This window comes from Mixophyes fleayi, chromosome 3 (genome assembly GCF_038048845.1).
Source record: "Mixophyes fleayi isolate aMixFle1 chromosome 3, aMixFle1.hap1, whole genome shotgun sequence".
Taxonomy (NCBI): domain Eukaryota; kingdom Metazoa; phylum Chordata; class Amphibia; order Anura; family Limnodynastidae; genus Mixophyes; species Mixophyes fleayi.
In genome coordinates this window covers 89,646,910-89,667,027 of record NC_134404.1, presented here as the reverse complement: position 1 = coordinate 89,667,027, position 20,118 = coordinate 89,646,910, and the positions used below count along the sequence as shown (strand labels likewise).

At 37.2% G+C, this 20,118-nt stretch overlaps 1 protein-coding gene across 2 annotated transcripts in view; it reads right to left on the bottom strand.

Moving 5' to 3' along the window:
* Positions 1 to 7,487: 7,487 nt before the first annotated feature.
* Positions 7,488 to 20,118, bottom strand: part of NYAP2 (neuronal tyrosine-phosphorylated phosphoinositide-3-kinase adaptor 2) — a 154,201-nt gene continuing 141,570 nt past the window's right edge. For both annotated transcript variants that reach the window (XM_075201948.1, XM_075201949.1), the window contains exons 6-7: positions 18,387 to 18,490; positions 7,488 to 7,925 (exon numbers count right to left, since the gene is read on the bottom strand). In XM_075201948.1, coding sequence (XP_075058049.1) covers positions 7,698 to 7,925; positions 18,387 to 18,490 — 332 coding nt within the window. In that variant the 3' untranslated portion in view covers positions 7,488 to 7,697. The remainder of the gene's footprint in view (positions 7,926 to 18,386; positions 18,491 to 20,118) is intronic.

The window sequence follows — 20,118 nt, the reverse complement described above, 5'->3', positions numbered from 1 at the left end:
CGATTATATAAAGTTTTACATAACATTTTCAGGAACTCAAGAACAAATACATTGTATATAAATATTTACTACCTTTTCTACTAAACAAAACTATATTCCACTCATTGTAAAAATAAACATTCTATACCTTGATGCCCTATTCCCTGCATTTCACATGCTTATTATGGTGCAAACATCACGTTGGACAGTAGAGATTGCTGTGTATCAGTGTGTCAGTAAAACAATTTATGAAAGAAGACTATTTCTTGATTTGTATTACATTCCCAAGCATCATTCAAAATGTAACAGTCAAGCATGTTCATTTTAACGTGGCTTTCTGATAATAATTAGTGGTCTACTAAGCTATTATAAGGAATGCATTGCCATTACTTAAACTTTTGAAAAATTAGGGGATACTTATATTGACGTTAGAACTTGCTACGTGGGACATTCAGGAGCATGAACTAGAACAGACCCCAATAACACTACATACCGTAGATTGTACGCTCCTCTGAGCAGGGCCATCTCTCCTCCTGTTTCCACCACTTCTAACTCTGCTCTCCAGCTACTTAGCCCTCCTCCTCAAAGGTCCTCCACCCCACGTCCACTTTCGCTCCCTCCTCCCCCCTGGGGGTCTCCCTGTCTTCCACACCCCCTTCTTGGGCCCCGTCATTTTCGGATCCTCCCTCCCCCTTCCCCGCCCTCTCTAGCTGTGCATTGAGCGTACTGAGTTGCTGTGTTTACTGTACTGTGCTGTCTCCCATTGTATTGTGATTTTGTTTGTCTCTGTACGGCGCTGCGGATGCCTTGTAGTGCCTTATAAATAAATATTAATAATAATAATAAAATACTGGGCACACTGCAATACAGAGTCAAGATTTGGTAAGCATAGCTGGACAGATTTAGGGGGTTATATAGTTTGTTCCTGATAATATACTGCTGGTTAGGAACCTGAAATTTGGTTTATTTACAAAAGAGCACCAATACACTGTGATGTTATTTGATATATGCTCTTACAGGATAGTGCATACACACGTTTACACTGACGCGATGCACAGACATTGGTCACTTGCACCAGTCATTGGGGATTGGAATATGAGGTTAAACAGTTTATGTAATGTACGTATTTGACACCGAAATGTTTCATATTACTCCTTAAAGTAAAGACATTTTGGGATAACTGTTTAAGTGACAAACATTTAACTTCATTGTGTTAAATATATTGGTTTATGTCTGCATATCTATGTGCATTGTGTATTTACAAGGGGATTTGTGCCAAATCAGTAGGGGTATATATTTCTATTCATTTTTAAGGCAGTGCACATAAAATCAGGAATGCCTTCATCTACTGTATGTGTAATATCCAACCCTCCATGCTCATTTACATATCTATTTCCACATAACAAATCTTGTTTCTGTGGATTTTGCTCATAGTTCCATTTAGGAATTCCCATTACCTGCACAGATATGACCATAGTCCTATACAAAATGTATTCCAATAACATCTCACCACATACATCCAGTTTAGTAGAAACAAGTTCATAATGTTACAATAACACTTGATCCATATTATGAATACAAAAGATGAATATGTGTATTTGAATGTCCCAGGAATTCATTATGCAGTTTATTTGGTAAGAATTGCAGAGCAAAAAAAGTATTGGGGATAGAAATCTGCTTTTATTCTCACAGTAAAAATGTTGTTTCTTAGAATAATGATTAAATATCATTCCTACAGATTGGTTCCTATTGTTGTATCAGTTATTTACAAATGTATAACCATACAAAAGACGATTGACATAATCCTTATTGAGGACGTACTGAAATAAATAGTCCTTGTATCAGTCATTTTCTTGCATAGCCTTAAATGAGGCACCATCAAGACCAAACTAGTTCCCATTACACCTGATAATGCCGTATTCACATTATTGATCCAAATAATGAGACTGAGCGCCAGTCACACGGTATGTCCATTGTTCCATTCTCATTTTAGATCTCCCTTGGTGTGGCGTGATCTAAAGCATCTGCCATGTTTTTGGGGGTCACGTTATTGCACCATTGACCTCAAAAGAAATAATCTCCATTTGTATGATACTAGAAGGTGGGGAGCTAAAGACATATTGATTTAGCTTTAATAAGCAGAGCTGCCTAGAATAACTTTGTTAAAAATCCAAAACATTTCTAAACAAACCTGCTAGGTACAAAGGATTGACTGATTATCCAATCACATTGCTTCCCTGTCCCAGTGATGGTACTAGCTCCGAGTGAATTAACAGACTTCATGCACATCAATATCTGCTCAGCCTTAAAATATGGCTGCCTCCAGTGTCTGCAGGCAGCATATGCAATACTGTCCATACTTTTTAACTAAGGTAGAGGCCATTTGGGTCTATAATGTAAAAAATGTTTTACACAATGTATACCTGCTAACAATACATATTTCCACAGGGCAGTCCTGATTTTTGGCAGTCTGAATGGGTGTGGTCTATTAAGAAATGGGCGTGCCCTCACATGAGATGGGTATGGTTGAGTATATATAGTGTAACTTTATAAGATTGGGGCACGATATGGGTGGATCAGGGGCGTTACCTAAGATGTCCTCATTTTGCAACCAGATTTGATATTAATATCAAATCTAATATCAAATGATATTAATAAGGGATACATAAGCCTAAATGTAATTTAATTTCAAAAGTCATACCCTAGTTGATATAAATCTATATTTAAACCATTTTATTATGCTGCATAATTCTTCTCTCCTAGCATTGGTGTACATTAAATCATATTTAAAATCAGAAAATAAATTGTTTATCACTATTTTTATTAAGTGGAACCCACATACCAATATCACTGAGATTTCAATAGGGTCTATGGAAAATATGGTCAGTCATAGGACAGATATGATATAGACATAATGCACAGCTGAATTGCAGTTATTCCAAATGCACAGTCATGCAACTATAACTATGCAGACTTGCATCTAAAGTCATTGCAATGCAGCCTGGCAGCATATGTATTTAATATGTGCCCAGCTTAAACTGCTGGCCCAGGAACCCAAAATATGCATAAGTAATGTCTACAATATAACTCTTAGCATTTCTTCTAATATATGAGAAATAATCAGAGTATTTTCACTCAATTCATTATGTTTTGTATTTCCTAATAGCCAATTAAAACCTCTGAACTATCCATGTGGCATGATAGCATTACATAGTATCAACTGCAAACATGCAGCATATATCTGAACAAACTGCAATGCAAACCATGCCTAAAACACAAAAGGGCTCATTTAGAATTAGATGCATTTGCATACCAAATGTACACAGGGAAGAGATGCACACAATTGAGGCATACTTATGCCTATATGTTGAATCAGGCACATATGTAATGAAATGCAAGCACATCCTTATCTATTGTTTAGTCCTTTGAAAAAAACATTGGGAATCTGCTTGTCCTGCAATTATCCAAATGGAAATGTCAAATAAGTAATTCAAACAGATGAGGGGTCTTGATGTTATATATAAGTACTATTAGCTGGTGGGGTCAATACACAATCATACCATCAGATGTGGCTAGATAGTGTCATTCGCATCACTGTGTATCACTGTGTATCACCAGTCTTCCAGTACCCACAAGAGATACCACTCTTAAAAGGCATACCTGTAGATACGTCCACATCTACATGTATCACAATTACCAGAACAAGCCATTACTGTACTCAGACTATGCTCGCCCAATCCTGTCTGCTGCTCCTCCCCAGGCATAAGGAGACACAAGCCAACGATACACAAAAAACTATATACGGACATATGCTTATGCAAGTTGGTGTACATGCACTATAAAATTACGCATCTTAGACAAAAATAATTGCTATACAGCATGTTCAATGCTGAATGAACCCCATAGTGGCATAGCAGGTTAATTAATCACATAAAGCATACACATATAATGGAAATAATATGAGATGCTAAAAATGCTTCATAATAATGTGTGAGCAACCCCATTTGGTTATATTGCACATCTACTTCATCAAAACATCTCTTTCATCCTTTAATAAGGCCATACAAGCAAAGGTATCAACCTGAACCATTTCATTCAGGAAATATGCAATGCTCCTGAACAAAGCAAGGATATCCTGACTGAATGAACCTGGGCTATCTGTCTTACATAAGACACGTGTCATAAAAATAGCAAATTACTTAAATCTATTTTTTAACACTGTGATTAACTAAGAGGAGTCCAAGTTACTGCAAACATTCCAATGCGGCCAATTTCACCAGGTACAAAATGCTGTGCTCTGGAACCTCATAAAGTACTGTTACATTACCTGTGGTGGCTTCATTCATTTAAGTGAAGGGTGTTTTTTGAACATCAATTTATTAATTCAGATCACTTCAATAGTTAATGGGATGTCTGAGAGCAGAGCGTCATGAACTGGGTAGAAGGGGTCTTGATTGAGGGTCTTTGGTCCTATCACAGTTACTTTGGCTGAATTTATGTTATGGGTTTAAAAAATCCTTCCCATCATTAATTTAGCTCAGTTAAGATAAACTGGAAAATAGATGTTAAAAAAATAAGAGGCAGACTAGTATAGTCGCAGTGTGAGAAGGAGTCAGGCTTACAATAATGTGACAGCTACATTATATATTACTGTAGTTAATGAAGAGCAAATATACTTACTGCGTCCTGTAGAAAGAATACCATTACAAGACTCTAGTGACACAGGTATAGTCCTGGCTTTAGTATCTCACATAACACAAATGGACTAGTTTCAGTTACAGAACCTTTCATGTATTTTACATAACTTTGAATAACTGTGTACGAGCAGTGATTGTGCTTCTAAGCATGTAGCAAGGGCATATCGTCTGATCTTGTATGGGGTAATGTGCAAACTAGATGATTGAGGCCATTTGATGCTAGTTTGGTTTATTTAATCTTTTTTGGTGGACTTAATTTATGCAATTTTAAGGCTAGGTCAATATGGAGACTATTTCATATACAGATGAGTCTACTAGAGCTAGTAGAAGCACGAAAAATCATGTTTCCTTCGCATAAAGTGGCACCACAAGCCACGTTTCAACCATACCCCCCCCCCCCAAATACACACACACACACACCGCTACCACCACTTCCACAAGCCCTGAGCAGTGTGCCAGGAACTGACCCTGCTGATGCCTCTTGTCCCAGTTTTACTCCTAGTTATGGCACGTTTACAACTATGACTGCCGCGTATCTTAGAATTTAGAGCTTTTATAGATTCTGTATATAAAAACCCCATCATTGGTGTTATATAAATGGCCAACCTACTGTAGCAACCAGAAGAGTCACTTGCAACATATTCCATTAACAGTCACAACATTGTTTCAGCTGATGCTTTTTTCAGATGTGCAGAGTGTTGGACCTTGAAAAAAATATCCTTTTTTGTCTTTTAAAAAACGTTTTGTACATTGGAGACAATGGCAATGATTTCCTTCTGTAACTGCTAGAACTATTGTTTACCCAAATGAAAGTATATTTGTCCTTATTAAAGATATGTAAACGCATGAAAGCTTAGATGAAAAACTATTTTCCATTACATCTCTCATATTAATTGCTGTTAAAACGGTGTTAACTATAAATGTAAATTACAGGTAAGTTGTGGCAGATACTTATTTATAAAATCAAAACCACTGTCATTTTATAAGTGTTATTAATGTGATGATAATAACATGGGATATGCACTGTTAGCAGGGGTGAAATAATGACATGCAAGGTACAGTGTCACGTCATAAATTATTACTTTGAATGGTTGTTTGGGCATTCTGTAAACTGTAGCTCAGTCAACCAAGAAGGACCCTAGTAAAATTGTTGGGAAACTTGTTGTTGAAAGGGGTTTTGTGTTTTAGATAACTCTTGTATTAAATAATCACCTTATCCAATAATAGTTCTTAGTAGTAATAGCAATTGTAATTTGCAGTATTTAGCATATAGCAATAAATGTACTGGTCCCCACCGGTACTGCTCAGGACTCTCTCCATGGTAGAAGACATCTGGTACAGCAGCTCTACATGAAAGCATTAGAGATTCTGTGTTAGATCTTCCGTGTCACGGAGTGTCTGCGCTGTAGGTGAGGTCTTGTCTATTTTGCTAAATAGGGCACACAGTTGGGGTCCCAAAGGAGGGCCTCCCACCAATGTAAGGGAGGAGATTTAGTACAGGGACTATTTAAAGTGGAAAATGTCAGTGATATGTGACCTTTTGATAATATTGTTATATAGTTTTTAATTTAAATATGAAGACACCGCAGCACACTGGAATAGAAGTTTAAACATTATGATATACTTGAGAATACAACACTTCTCCATTGCCATACACCTTTATAAAGGTATGAAGCAATAATAATAATAATAATAATAATAATAATAATAATAAAAAAATATATTTACATTGCCTAGAGCATAATTGCATTAAAATTTGGAATGTGAAATCAGCATTTAGTCATTTTAAAGCTTCTGCATCTGTGCTATTGTCTATACATTTACTTGTAATCAGAACTCGACCTTCTGCCTTGTATTATCAGGTAAATCAGGGCTGGGTAATGCCTAGTTAGTCACAGTGAACTATGGTCTCCTAGTTACCTGGCAATGGAACAGTCATGTTTCTTAGAAGCGTATGTCTTCAAGATGACTAATCCCTAGCTCTGTGGCTAGTGGCAGCAACAGTGCAAACACATTTGCCTCTAAAAGTGATGGACTTACATCAATGTGATCTGCAGGATCATTCGTATTAAATCAGTAAATTACAACCTAGTCTTTGACATTCCAAATTATATTTCACTGACGCTATACTGCTGAGCTGGCGCATTTTGGTGCATTGGGAGCAGAACTGAATGGATGAACCTTGCAGCATTGCAATATCCATAACTTGTCTATAAGGTGTTTCTTTTTTTGCATTTCTAATGCTCAATTCAACAATATTAACTTAAAGGCCTTAGATATGAGAACAGAAAGTGAAAACCTCATACATAAAGCAGAATTATAGGAAGTGTACATTACAGCTGGTCAATAATGAAAAATGAGGACACATCTTTAAAACTTGGGACTGTTCCTTAAAACTCGGGACAGTTGCCATCTAGCCAACAAGGACTATGCAGAATAATAAGCATTACATTATATAGGTAGTATGCCATTTAAGATTGTTTCTCACTATAACAATGATATTTAAAATAAGAAAGTGAACAAGCTAATTAATATTTCAATCTATAACCTTCCTGTTTCTCATCCGGTAAACAATGAATATTTGCAATTATAGCAGGTAATATAAATGATGTATAGAAAGAAATATGCATGCTTCAGTAAAAGTTCCAAAGCAACAATCAGATGAAACAATAAAATATTACATAAAATAAACCAACATTACAGTTAGTACATTACACAAAATATCAAAATTAATTGTAAATTGTAATTTCTTTTTTCCTAACAATGTATTTGCTTTTTAATCAAACCGATTCATTATTTACATTAAATATTGTTGTATACATCCTTTAAAAAAATCTTGATAAATATTTCTGACATGAAATAGGTAGGTCAATCTTCTTTGATTTGCAGTAGATGAACGGTGGCATTGAGTACTTGGATGCGCCCTGTGCATGAAATGCAGCTGCTCTTTTAAATGAACATTGCTACCTGTGCAGCTCAAGCCTCATCATCCTGTGAACAATCCTGTAGACTATGCCTGTGTCATATAGCAGTATCCCAGAAGACAGTTTGCTGTTTGGCATAGGGAGGGGGGCTGTACTTCTTCGACCCATTGCTCTTCCTCCAGCTGGGCAGGATAGGCATACTTTCTTGCTTACAAAGTCCCTTTTCCGTTTTTTGTCTCGATTTAATTTCTTTGCACAGAGAACGTTTTTTCTCAATCATGTCCATCATTTTGTGGTCACCATAAAGCCACTGCATAGGTGTCATCTGTCAAATAGAGTTACATGAGATAGTGTTTAATAATGAAACTCTGTAGCTAAAGAAATAACAATGGGAACAAGATATAAAATATTTGACATTCTAACTAATACATTTTACTAACTTTCTCCCTACCCTAGTAAGAGGTCCAGGGTCTGCTTAATGCAACCTCTTTTCTCGGGGCTTCTCGAGTTCTTCTCACAGCCCTGTCCAAAAACCAGGGGGAGGTGTGATTGTGAGGACCAATCACAGGTCATAATATCTTGATGGCACTAATGGGCAAATCGATTTCATTTGCCACTTTAAAATGTTGTTGGAGTAGGGGTGAATAGGAGGACCAATCACAAGGCACAATCTTAAGAGGCCTGGGAAAAATGACTACAAAAAGCAGCTTTCAGGACTCTGGATAGGGTAGGTAGGGTAGAAAATGTATCTGCTAGATGGTAGTGCAGCTTTACACAGTTCTCATCACACTGGAAATTGCTGCTACTTAGTCCCTATTTACTTTAAAACAAATGATGAGTACTCCAATTTGTCGTTCTATTCAGCTTATGTTGTCTGCATTTTAAACTATTACCACTAGGGAGCACTCAAGCCATGGTAAAAAGCCTAGACAGTTACAGCTCATGAACATAGGCTTCTTTGATGTTTGATTGCCTGTAGAATAGAGAAAAACTGTACAGAACTTCAATTTTTTTTAAACTATTACCATGGGAAATTATTTGTGAATTTATGTTCTATCACATCTTATGAGTTTCTATTCTGTTTTTGTTTAAAGCAAAATATGATTCAGTGTTATGCTGTTGACATACAACTTTTAATACTGAGTACATGAAGCCACATGAGAAGCATTTACATACCATGTTGTTCAGGTATAGAAGAATGGGACTGAAACTGATACATACCTGTCCCTCTTTGCTTCTGAGGATGCTGAATTTAACTAGTGGAGAGCAGTATTATTACCAATCTTTGTGGCAACCAGAGAAACATAGGGCCAGATTACATTTTTTTATTTCTGGCCCCAACACTGGACTCCCAGGCTGTCATTAACAGTTAATGTTCAGTGATGGCTGCCAAGAAGCTTTGGACCCCCAGAACCACCTTACACCATATCCACTTTGGCACTGGTACAAGTTTGCAATTTTCTTCTTATCACTCATAGGACTCATTTCCGTCTCCTACCATGCTCAAACATCACCGATTTTCTTGGCCACCTCTCTGGGGTGCAAGTTAAAATCAGTGATGTTACATCACCGCAGAGAGCCTTCCCCCATAGTGTCGGAGAATGCGGCTACATGTTTAATGACCAACAGGTCAACTAGACTTCCGGCCAGTATACACTAAAAAAAAAATATTTAAAGACAAAAACACCCAATGCTCTTAGATACAAATATAATCAATTGTTGCCAAAAGATGCCCAATATTACATGGATTGTATTATACAGGAAAATGTAGAATACAAGCATTATATACTATGCATAGATACTGTGTAAAGTGACTAGTGTCAAAGATCTTACATGTAAATAAGCCTGGAATCTACACTGTAATATAAATACTACTCAGGAAGGAGAATATATCATTGTTACACTGAGTAACTGAGAATTTTAGTTATGCCAGTTAATAAAGTATAAAAAATAATCCATTCTATATGAGAAGAGCTATTTGTACATATTATATATGTGTTTATATAACAGTATGTAGCTTAGATTCACAAACATAGGTGAATCTTAGAGACTGCTGCTTCAAACTTCTTACTATATGGAATGTCAAAGGCATATCTGCACCATTATTGGTTGTATAAAGGTACATTTATCCCTGTGGTGAAGAATGCATGCTGAACTTTCAATACGTGTATTGTAAAATTATGAAATGTCAATTTACATGCTTTAGAAGGCAATGCAATAACTTACTTATACAATACTAAATAATAACCTCTAAATGTGTTATTAAAAGCTCAGATGTCACCATGGTCATATAAACGCTTTAGCGAAAACCATTTTCTTTAATAAAATAAAATTATATAGTAAAAACTCACACCGACCTGATGTCCGTATCCTCTATAGCAAAGTGATTGAAGCATTTTGTCAGAAATAAAGGATCACATAGGCAAATTATTATGCAATGCCATTTAACCTACTCAATATACTACTACACCAATCCTATGGCTTCAATTACAAGTGTGACCTGTGTATTACATATTTTCCAAACCTGACATCATCTGTGCTATTTTGTCTGCTTTCTTATTGAGTGTTGATGTTTATTTATCCTGAAATACCATAATGAGCATAACTGCTTCATCATACTAAAGAGATCCTTATAGATTCTTAAACACTAGAGAGGTTTATTATATACAGGTACCATGGCAGTCTTACAAGTAAGAGGCATGTATTTGTCATGTACAGTAGGTAATCCGTTTCTCTATATTTGTTGTTAAAGTGCATCTGTCCTTAAGACGCAGTGGAGGGAGTCACTTGGAAGACTGAACCAATATTCATGAGAATGCTATCAGAGATAAGGGCATTTCGCTGCTGTAGTTAAGCAGCTATCCAACATGTGTTCATTGAATAATAATTCCCAACATGCTCTGCAAACCAGCAGCAGGGATTTATAGTTTAACAAGTGAGGAGCTAAACGTTGGATGTAAATTGCATCTAGTTGTCTCAAACAGTGTGAGAAAGTCAAAGTGAAAACAACATGTCACGTGACGAGTACATACCATTCAATGCCCCCTACCCTTCATCCTCTCTGACTTGCCTCATGCTCTTTATTACTCATAGTGCAGATACATATTTACTACAAATCCCTTCATCTTCCTGAGGTCATTTATTCACATATGCAGGTCATGCATTGGCATTACTGAGTGTGGTAATAGATGTTGTGCAGGAGTACATGAATAGGATACATTGTACATTTATCTGATTTACTCGTACTCAGTGTGTAGATGGGATGGATAAGTGAATACAGGGTCTAATAGACAATGTCACACTTTACACTATAAATCCACCTTTCTAAAAATGATCATTTGTTGTTTGTCAAAAATGCCTAAACCCGGTGATGAGTTTATCATTATAGAAAGCCCTGGTAGTGTAGTTTACCAACATGCTGTTTCATTGAGAGTATATCTAAAGGATGCCTGATCTCCTATATTGTGTAATGGTTGTCAGGGGCAATCATTTAAAGTCTATGGACTGTTCCATCAGGCACGCCATGCAGTCAGTATCACTCTGTTGTAACTGCCAGATTGTACATTATACGCTTACAATGTGCAGTGCAGAGTATAGTTGTGAAACAAATGTTTAGTACGGATTTCTGTCAAGAAAATGAGTAATCCCACAGGGAAATACTTATATACTATAATATCTTATTTCAGAGATAAATAGCTCGTTGGATGTATGAAATTTGTTTCATATAGGATTTGCATTTGACATCACCATCGTCCTGCACTAGTTACAAAGAAGTTGTACATCACTATGTTGTTGGTGGACCCTGATACTGCCACTATCCAACTCTTAGTCTGTGGCTTCCTGCTTGCCTACACTCCTCTCCTCACACTCAAGACAAGATCAGGACACACATCACATGAAATACTTTGTGCTGCTGGTAACATTCTAATGATCTGGTTTTAAGCTAATTTTTTTCCTGCCGCTAAAACTAGTGATACACAGCGGAGTAACGATAATGTTTGACAGCAAAAAAATGGATTTATGACATTAATCTATTATATAGGTGTGCCAGACAGCACAGTATTCCCAAAACAATTTTGAAGGAAGTGTTACGTGATTAGTCTGTACTGCTGTTAACGTTTTAATACTAAAATTACATGTTGGCCTAGCCGGCCCCCTCAGACTTACCTACATTTAGATGAGCAAGAGCTGGCTGAGCCGAAATACTCTGTTGCATTCAACATTCTATTCTGATGTTACCCTGAGCAGTGTGAAGAAACACTTTTATTTGCGTTTTGTAAAAACTATTTTCGCATTGATGAGCAATTTAATAAAGCCGTTTTGGCAACTGATACAATGCAATAAATGTAACCACAATATAATTGAAATAAACACAAACATTATGTGGTTAACATAATTTCTAGTCTTGGTAAAATAGACAGAGGATTTTATAAGAATACGAACAGTAAAACAGCAGTGTAGCTCATTAGGAAACCTCGCTTTGATTGTAGAAGGAGTGAGAAAGGGAACCTGTGTAAAAGACACATGACCATCTTATCATATACAGACCTGTGATCTCCTGACTATACCCTGACTATACCCTGGCGTTTCGCTGGATGCCCTTCACTACCTATTTACAAATCCTCAGATCCTTTTTAATGCTCCTATTAGACCCAAAGTTAGATGGAGATTACATTAGGTAGCTAGCAATACACCTTATATAGATCAGCGAAAATTACCTGCTAGATTACCTTGCCTCATAGATCCCTTGACAGCTAGACAGCTTAGGGCAATATCTAGTCAGCCAGGAGGGAAGTTTATTAACCAATGGCTAATTATAGAGACTTTTGATTATACCCTTTGATCATTTACTTATATTATCAAAACCAGATGTGGTGAGATAATTGATCCATCGGGCAAATTTATATTGTTATACACACTAATAGGATCCAGTATAAGGAAGTAATTATTGACTAATGGGATGAAGTGGAGCATCCAGCGAACTTTTAAGTACACATCACGTTTTAACTTTGTTCATTTTATTTTATATTTCGCTGATATGTCAGTAATAAAAGTTACGTCTTAAGTGTTCCATACTCCTTTCAAGATTTAGAGCATTTGTGCACCTATGAAGCCCTTCTTTTATTAAACTTTCATATACCCTGACTATACCCAGAATTCACCATGGCTTTATACTTTTTACTGTCATGAAACCATTGGCAGCAGTGCGGCGAGGATTATGGGAGATGCAGTTTAACTCACTACAATGCAGATGAAAGTTAGCAGGAACAATATAGAAAGACCATCAATGTTTTACGTATTTCTACTCATAAACCTCATTGAAAACAAATAACAGTGATATTAATTATATCAATTTAAAATCTAAGTCCGGATATTTGTTTGTTAAAACTGTCTGAAATACTTGTTGTTTAAATATAACACTGATATATACTGATCAAATTATTTAGGATATATATTGGTTTGGTAAGTGCTGTTCCTAAAAATTAGGACCTTACTTTGACCGCTAGGGTTGATGATCCCAGTTTTATTTCATCTAGTAGAGAGCTCCAACCATCTTCACCATTGAGGGTCAATAACATTATTTTAAAGAATAATTAAAGAGTAATGGTTTATAGTAAGAATTATTTAGCACTTAAGAAAACTTTTTGAACAAAGGTGTAATTTGGACTCAACTGATAAACTATTGTGTCATTTATATGTGAGCAAAGTAATACTATTTGTGGCAGTGCTATTATCAAGCTCCACGTGTACTTATGAATGCATAGTACCTATCATACTTGCTGTATGTGAAGTTAAATTGGAACCATGCAACAGTAAGTTTAAATGTTGCAGAAAAAGGCAGAAATGTTTTGTCTGCAGCCTTGAGCACCTTGGTTTTCTCAGACACACATTCAGAAGATGCTGCTTGGACTCTGCCATGCAGAATTTCTTCCATACCTACTGATAAATAAACTGACCTACCTATTCTGCATTGTAGTTGTTTATACTTCCTTTACTTATGTATATACCACATTTCTTTTAAATATTCAATCAGTGCAAAATGTATTTATCATAGAAATGACTTATTACCGTTATTACGGTAGTTTTAACACCGGCTTTTTGCTCACAGCTCAGAAAGCCGTGTTAATATTATCATAATAACGGTAATATCTTTAGCATGGCGGTACTTCAGGGGGAATTGAATTCCCCCCTTAGTGTTGTGCCAAATAAAATGTAATTGAATTTTGCATTCATTCCCTTGAAAAAATACACATTGTTTCAATTGTATTCATTGCATTATTTAATTTACCTTCACTTTAGCTTGTGATTAGTACATTTTTGTATTGCTTGCAGCTGTGAGCTTATGGTTGTTACTTCTGTAACCAAACATTTAAGGGGACATGCAGATGAAGCAAGGCAATGGTTAGTCAAACCAGCCCCACATCCCTGTGTGTACAGTCATGCCCAAAAGTTTTGAGAATGACACAAGTATTGGTTTTCTCAAAATTTACTGCTTCAGTGTTTTTAGACCTTTTTGGTAGATGCAGCTATGGTATACTGAAGTAAAATTACAAGCCTTTCATAAGTGTCAAAGGCTTTTATTGACAATTACATTAAGTGTATGCAAAGAGTCAATATTTGCAGTGTTGACCTCTCTTTTAGAAAACCTATGCAATTCGCCCTGATATGTTGTCAATCAACTTCTGGGCCACATACTGACTGATGGCTCCCCATTCTTGCCTAATCAATGCTCAGAATTTATGGGTTTTGTTTGTCTAACCGCCTCTTGAGGATTGACCACAAGTTCTCAATGGGATTAAGGTCTGGGGAGTTTCCAGGCCATGGACCCAAAATTTCAATGTTTTGATCCCCAAGCCACTTAGTTATCACTTTTGCCTTATGGTAAGGTGCTCCATCATGCTGGAAAAGGCATTGTTCATCACCAACCTGGTCTTGGATGGTTGGGAGAAGTTGCTCTTGGAGGATGTTTTGATACCATTCTTTATTCATGGCTGTGTTCTTAGGCAACATTGTGAGTGAGCCCACTCCCTTGGCTGAGAAGCAGCCCCACACATGAATGGTCTCAGGATGCTTTACTGTTGGCATGACACAGGACTGATGGTAGCGCTCACCTTTCCTTCTCCAGGCAATCATTTTTCCAGCTGCTCCAAACAATCTGAAAGGGGATTCATCAGAGAAAATGACTTTACCCCAGTCCTCAGCAGTCCAATCCCTGTACCTTTTGCAGACTATAAGTCTGTCTCTGCTGTTTTTCCTGGAGAAAAGTGGCTTCTTTACTGACCTTCTTGACACCAGGCCACGCTCCAAAAGTCTTTGCCTCACTGTGCATGCAGATGCACTCACACCTGCCTGCTGCCATTCCTGAGTAAACTCTGCACTGGTGGTGATGGGAGGCGGTCCTGGCGCTTGCTGGATGTTCTTTGGCGCCCTGAAGCCTTCTTCACAACTATTGAAATTCTCTCCTTGAAAGTCTTGATGATCCGATAAATGGTTGATTTAGGTGCAATCTTACTAGCAGCAATATCCTTGCCTGTGAAGTCTTTTTGTGCAAAGCAATGATGACTGCACATGTTTACTTGCAGGTAACCAAGTTAACAGAGGAAGAACAATAAATTTCAAGCACCCCCCTCCATTTCAAGCTTCCAGTCTGTTATTCTAACTCAATCAGAATGACAGAGTGATCTCCAGCCTTGTTCTCATCAGCACTCTCACCTGTGTTAACGAGAAAATCAATGACCTGATGTCAGCTGGTCCTTTTGTGTCAGGCACCGTCTCCGCACCGCCTATGGTTGCCGTAGACGGACGCCCTCTGCCCGCAGCTCTCATCCCGTTGCCAACGGGACGCGGTCACATGATCGCGGCGCTCACGCATGCACGATGCGGCGATTTGTTGCTAGGCAACATAGACGTTACCCAGCAATCAGCTGAGACTGATCGCCAGAAATCCTCCCACCACTGTCTTCCTGTTTGCCACTATATAAACCTCACTTTGGCACCATTAGGGTGCCAGAGTATTGGTTAATTCCCTGCTCCAGCGTTTACCCTGTTTCTAGATTGTCTCCTGTGTTTTGATTCCTTGGCCTGCCTGACTATTCTTCCGGATTTCCTTTGTACTTCGCTGCCCGCACTGGTATTGACCCTTGGACTGTTCCTGATTACTCTTTGTCTTCTCTCCATGGTACTGTGCTTCTCTGGTTTCGACTCCGGCTGTCTGACTGCTCTCCATTCATTGCACTGGTAACTATCTGGGAGAACCGCGACCTGCGCATCACACGCAGCAAAGCCCATACCTCCTTGCGGGGGTCCCTGGTGAACACCGGTGGTGCAATAGACTCTGCGCCTCCCAGTTTAGTAGCACCAATACCAATACCAGTCAGTGATATTTCTAATGAAAGACGTTGCATTTTGTGGCAGGGCTGAAATGCAGTGAAAATGTTGTTTGTGGGATAAAGTTCATTGTCATGGCAAAGAGGGACTTTCAAATTAATTGCAATTCATCTGATCAGTCTTCATGACATCCTGCAGTATATGCAAAGTGCCATCATAAAAAGTGAGGCAGCAGACTTTGTGAAAAATAACATTTGTATCATTCTCAAAACTTTGGCCATTACTGTATGCATTGTAAACAAGCAGCCCAAACCAATCAAATGATCAGATTTGAGATATCTGGTCGGAAAATCTGGCCAAAATATTTTAACGATCATTCTCTTTTAAGATACCTTAAGAACTTTATGTTTTCCCAACATTAGTAAATCACAGTGTTTTCTTCAACTATATAAAAGCTTTATTATCAATGCTGAAAATACAGCAAGTGTTTATCTGGTAAACACAGATAATCCAGTCCCCTACCTAGAGATTCTTGGAGATCACAGAATCTGCCTTTCTCCTACTCACTATTAAATAATTTAGCATACAAGTATTTATTTTACTTTACTAAACATGTCATAAATCATGAATTCTCTGGGCCTCATTTACGAAGTGTAAAATTCAATGCACCTCGATTTGCTTAAGTCCACCTAGATTTCCATCAAAGGGCATACATTTATGGAGCAAGATGATGATATTTGCAGAGCAGATTGTAGCAGCTGATGGGAGGAGTTTGGCAGAGTTGACAGAAAATTACACCTAATTTTGCAAAAGAAACAAGATTTAAATTTTGTGGTGCAAGATTATTCTGATGAGATAACGAGGTGGAGAAGGTACATTGTTAGCGGTGTTCCTTCGGCCGTAGATGGGTGTTGCCCATTTCTATTCTAATGGATTTTTGCACCAAGCTGGCAGATATCAGGGGGTAAATGAAATCAATCTGAGAGTTTTCCGGCAGGTTTGAAAAGTGGAGATGTTGCCTATAGCAACCAATCAGATTCTAGCTGTCATTTTGTAGAATGCACTAAATAAATGATAGCTAGAATCTGATTGGTTTTTCAAACCCACCGGAAAACTCTCAGCTTGATACATTTACCCCCAGGTCTCATCCTTTAGTTTTAATAGGACACATTGTGGAATCCAAATATAACCCAATATGCTATACAGGCTTAGGGCAGCATGGCTGTTTCCCTATCTTTGTGACTGTACAAGCCCCAGCACACAAAGCTTTCTAAAACCGGAAAACTAGACAGTCTCTAATATCTACTAAATAAGGCACTCTGATCCTTACACTTGTCCAGATGCCATGCCAGCTCATATATTGCACTGGGGCCAAGATTATATTTCCTTTACATTAATCAAGTATTATTCATACCTTGCTTCTTCAATAACATTGAGGACATTAAAAAGTACCAAGCACGGGCACATTGATGTTTTAGAACCATGTTGATAGTGAAAGACAAAACAACACATTTAATGATTACATTTTACCAGCTACTAACTTTCGTAGTTAGTTTGGTAAAAAAAACATAACAGTGACACACAAAATCATGCACTAAAAGGAACAAGATATCAGCACAACACAAGTGTGATAAAGTATTTAGATGCTGCCTTTATTTGATTTCTTTTTCAAGATGATAATATACGTATGGAATTTCATGCACAAACACTTACATGTCATCTTTATTGTTTTTGGCAATAGAATGGGCCCAGTATAGCCCGCTATCTGCCTTGAGTTCTGCAATTCCACACAATTGACAGAGCTCTGGCAAACAAAGGAGATAATGGCTACTGTACAATATACATGATAAACAATCTTTTATTTTTATTTACTTATCTTTTAAATGCCATGGGGTTGAATATTGTGTAGCTGCCATATCTAGATGACAACGATGGCTGTGCAAGTATTTTGTATAGAAAGTGACACTTCACAGTGTATTACAAACATGCACCAAGACCAAAGTACTGTAAATGCCAAAAAAACCTGTCACATATATTACAATACAGAAGGGAGAATGTTAAAATGTATGTACAAATCATTGACAATGCATTCGTAGACAAAACGTTCATCTCTACACAGAAACAAGGCTGTGAAATTTATCAAACGCCAATAAATTGTTTTGACAGTAAAAATGTACACAAAGTGTAAAAAAATAAAATAAAGTACAAATAGTAAAATGTTACAATAAAATTACAGAATGAGAAAAATCTGGGTCAACATAGAATTTTAAAAACGAGAAAGACAAAGCTCCTCCGTGAGCCCAGCGGCGGATGACTTTGTTGACTAATGGCAGACACAGAGTGGACCATACGAGGACAAACACACAGAGCTGACGGCAACAGATGACAGACAGAGAAGTGGAAAGTATTTGGCATGTTGAATCACATGACGTCATTCACTACTGGGTAACGGTGGTACCTGGCTCTGTTGTTGCTCATTGGCTTGCCTGAGGGGAGTTACTGAAGGAGGAGGCACACCTGAAGTGGAAGCAGATCGACCTAATTTGCAGCTTATTTTCATTTCTGCAAAATAAACCATCATACATGAAATTAGACTTAGTTATAGAGGCACATAAGTCTGAATGGAAACAGCAGGTCGTTGCTATATATACACAGCCTACTACATTGCTACATTTGATACATTGTACAAGATTTATATTCAACATATTTTGAAAAAAATGCTTTTGTCAGTGCTGCCTGCAGTTTATAATTACAACCTAATATAATATGGTCTGTATGAGCATTTACACCGACAGGACCAGGCAAACAGGGTATTTGCTATTACCCAATAGCTTAGACGGGGTCCCCAAGTTTCATATTGTTATAATTGTACTCTATACAGGAGATTGTGATTTGTTTATTTAGAAATAATTTGTGTTTTATTTTTAATTGGCATCTTAAATCAACTTGCATTATAGGGGTACCAGATGACCAAACATCCTTCACGTTTAACTCTAGAACTGGAAACAGAATTAATATATATGAAGAGCAACAAATAATATATGCTTTTGTCTACCTGTCTGCAATATGCAGTCACAAGAAAAAAAAAAAAAAGGCTCTGGAATACATTTACGTACAGCACTGTGAAAATAATTACTCTTCCGCTTTTGGCCATAATTGCACATAACTTCTTAAGATGCATATCTGTGCATGATGATGGCTGCTTTGTAGATGTGCATAATTTGTGTTTGGACAATGGGTGAAATAGAGCAATCTGTAGACATAACTATATAAACTTAAAACTGTGAAAATAGAATGTTGACCTTCTAAGCCTTATATTTCAATAGGTGGGAGGTTGCTGTTATTTTTCAGATTGCTAAGAGACTGGGGGGTATATTTACTAAACAGCGGGTTTGAAAATGTGGAGATGTTGCCTATAGCAACCACTCAGATTCCAGCTGTCATTTTGTAGAATGTACAAAAAAATTGATAGCTAAAAACTGATTGGTTGCTATAGGCAACATCTCCACTTTTTCAAACCCTCAGTTTAGTAAATATACCCCTGAGTCTTTAAATCTACTAGGAAGTATAATAAAATTTCAAACAGTTGTAAAAGGGGAAAGTGTAGTGAAACTAACATGAACGGCCACATTACCTATCCAGCCCTTTCACAACACACATTCCATCACAATTTACCTATCTGTACAGTACACTTCCTCATTTTTATCTATAACGCATCATATTCTGACATTCTAAGTTAATATTTTTCAAGGAAGAGTTTGTAAAATGTAAAAGGATTATAATATATTTAAATACAATAAAATGTCACCCTATGTACTGTAGTACCAGACGCACATAGACAGTGCCACACATGACATGCTTAGCTGTACCTGCTCTGCCCTGGATAACTATTTCAGGAGAGAAAAGTCTTCATTTTGCATATCGGATGCAAACTCAAGCGCATTTTTAATATAAAAAGTTTATATTCAATAGATCAATTTCTGAAGAAAATCACTATTTGCCACACATTTGGGATGTACATGTGTGATGTATATAAACACAAGTACTGTAAATGCTATAATTAGTTTTACATATTTTGGCAATTTGGCAGATAAAGGTGGAATTAGATGTGTACATGGGGGTGGGAGTACGGCAGCTAAACTCAAGTATTGTGAATATTTCATGACATATTTGTAAGAACCAGGGCAGTT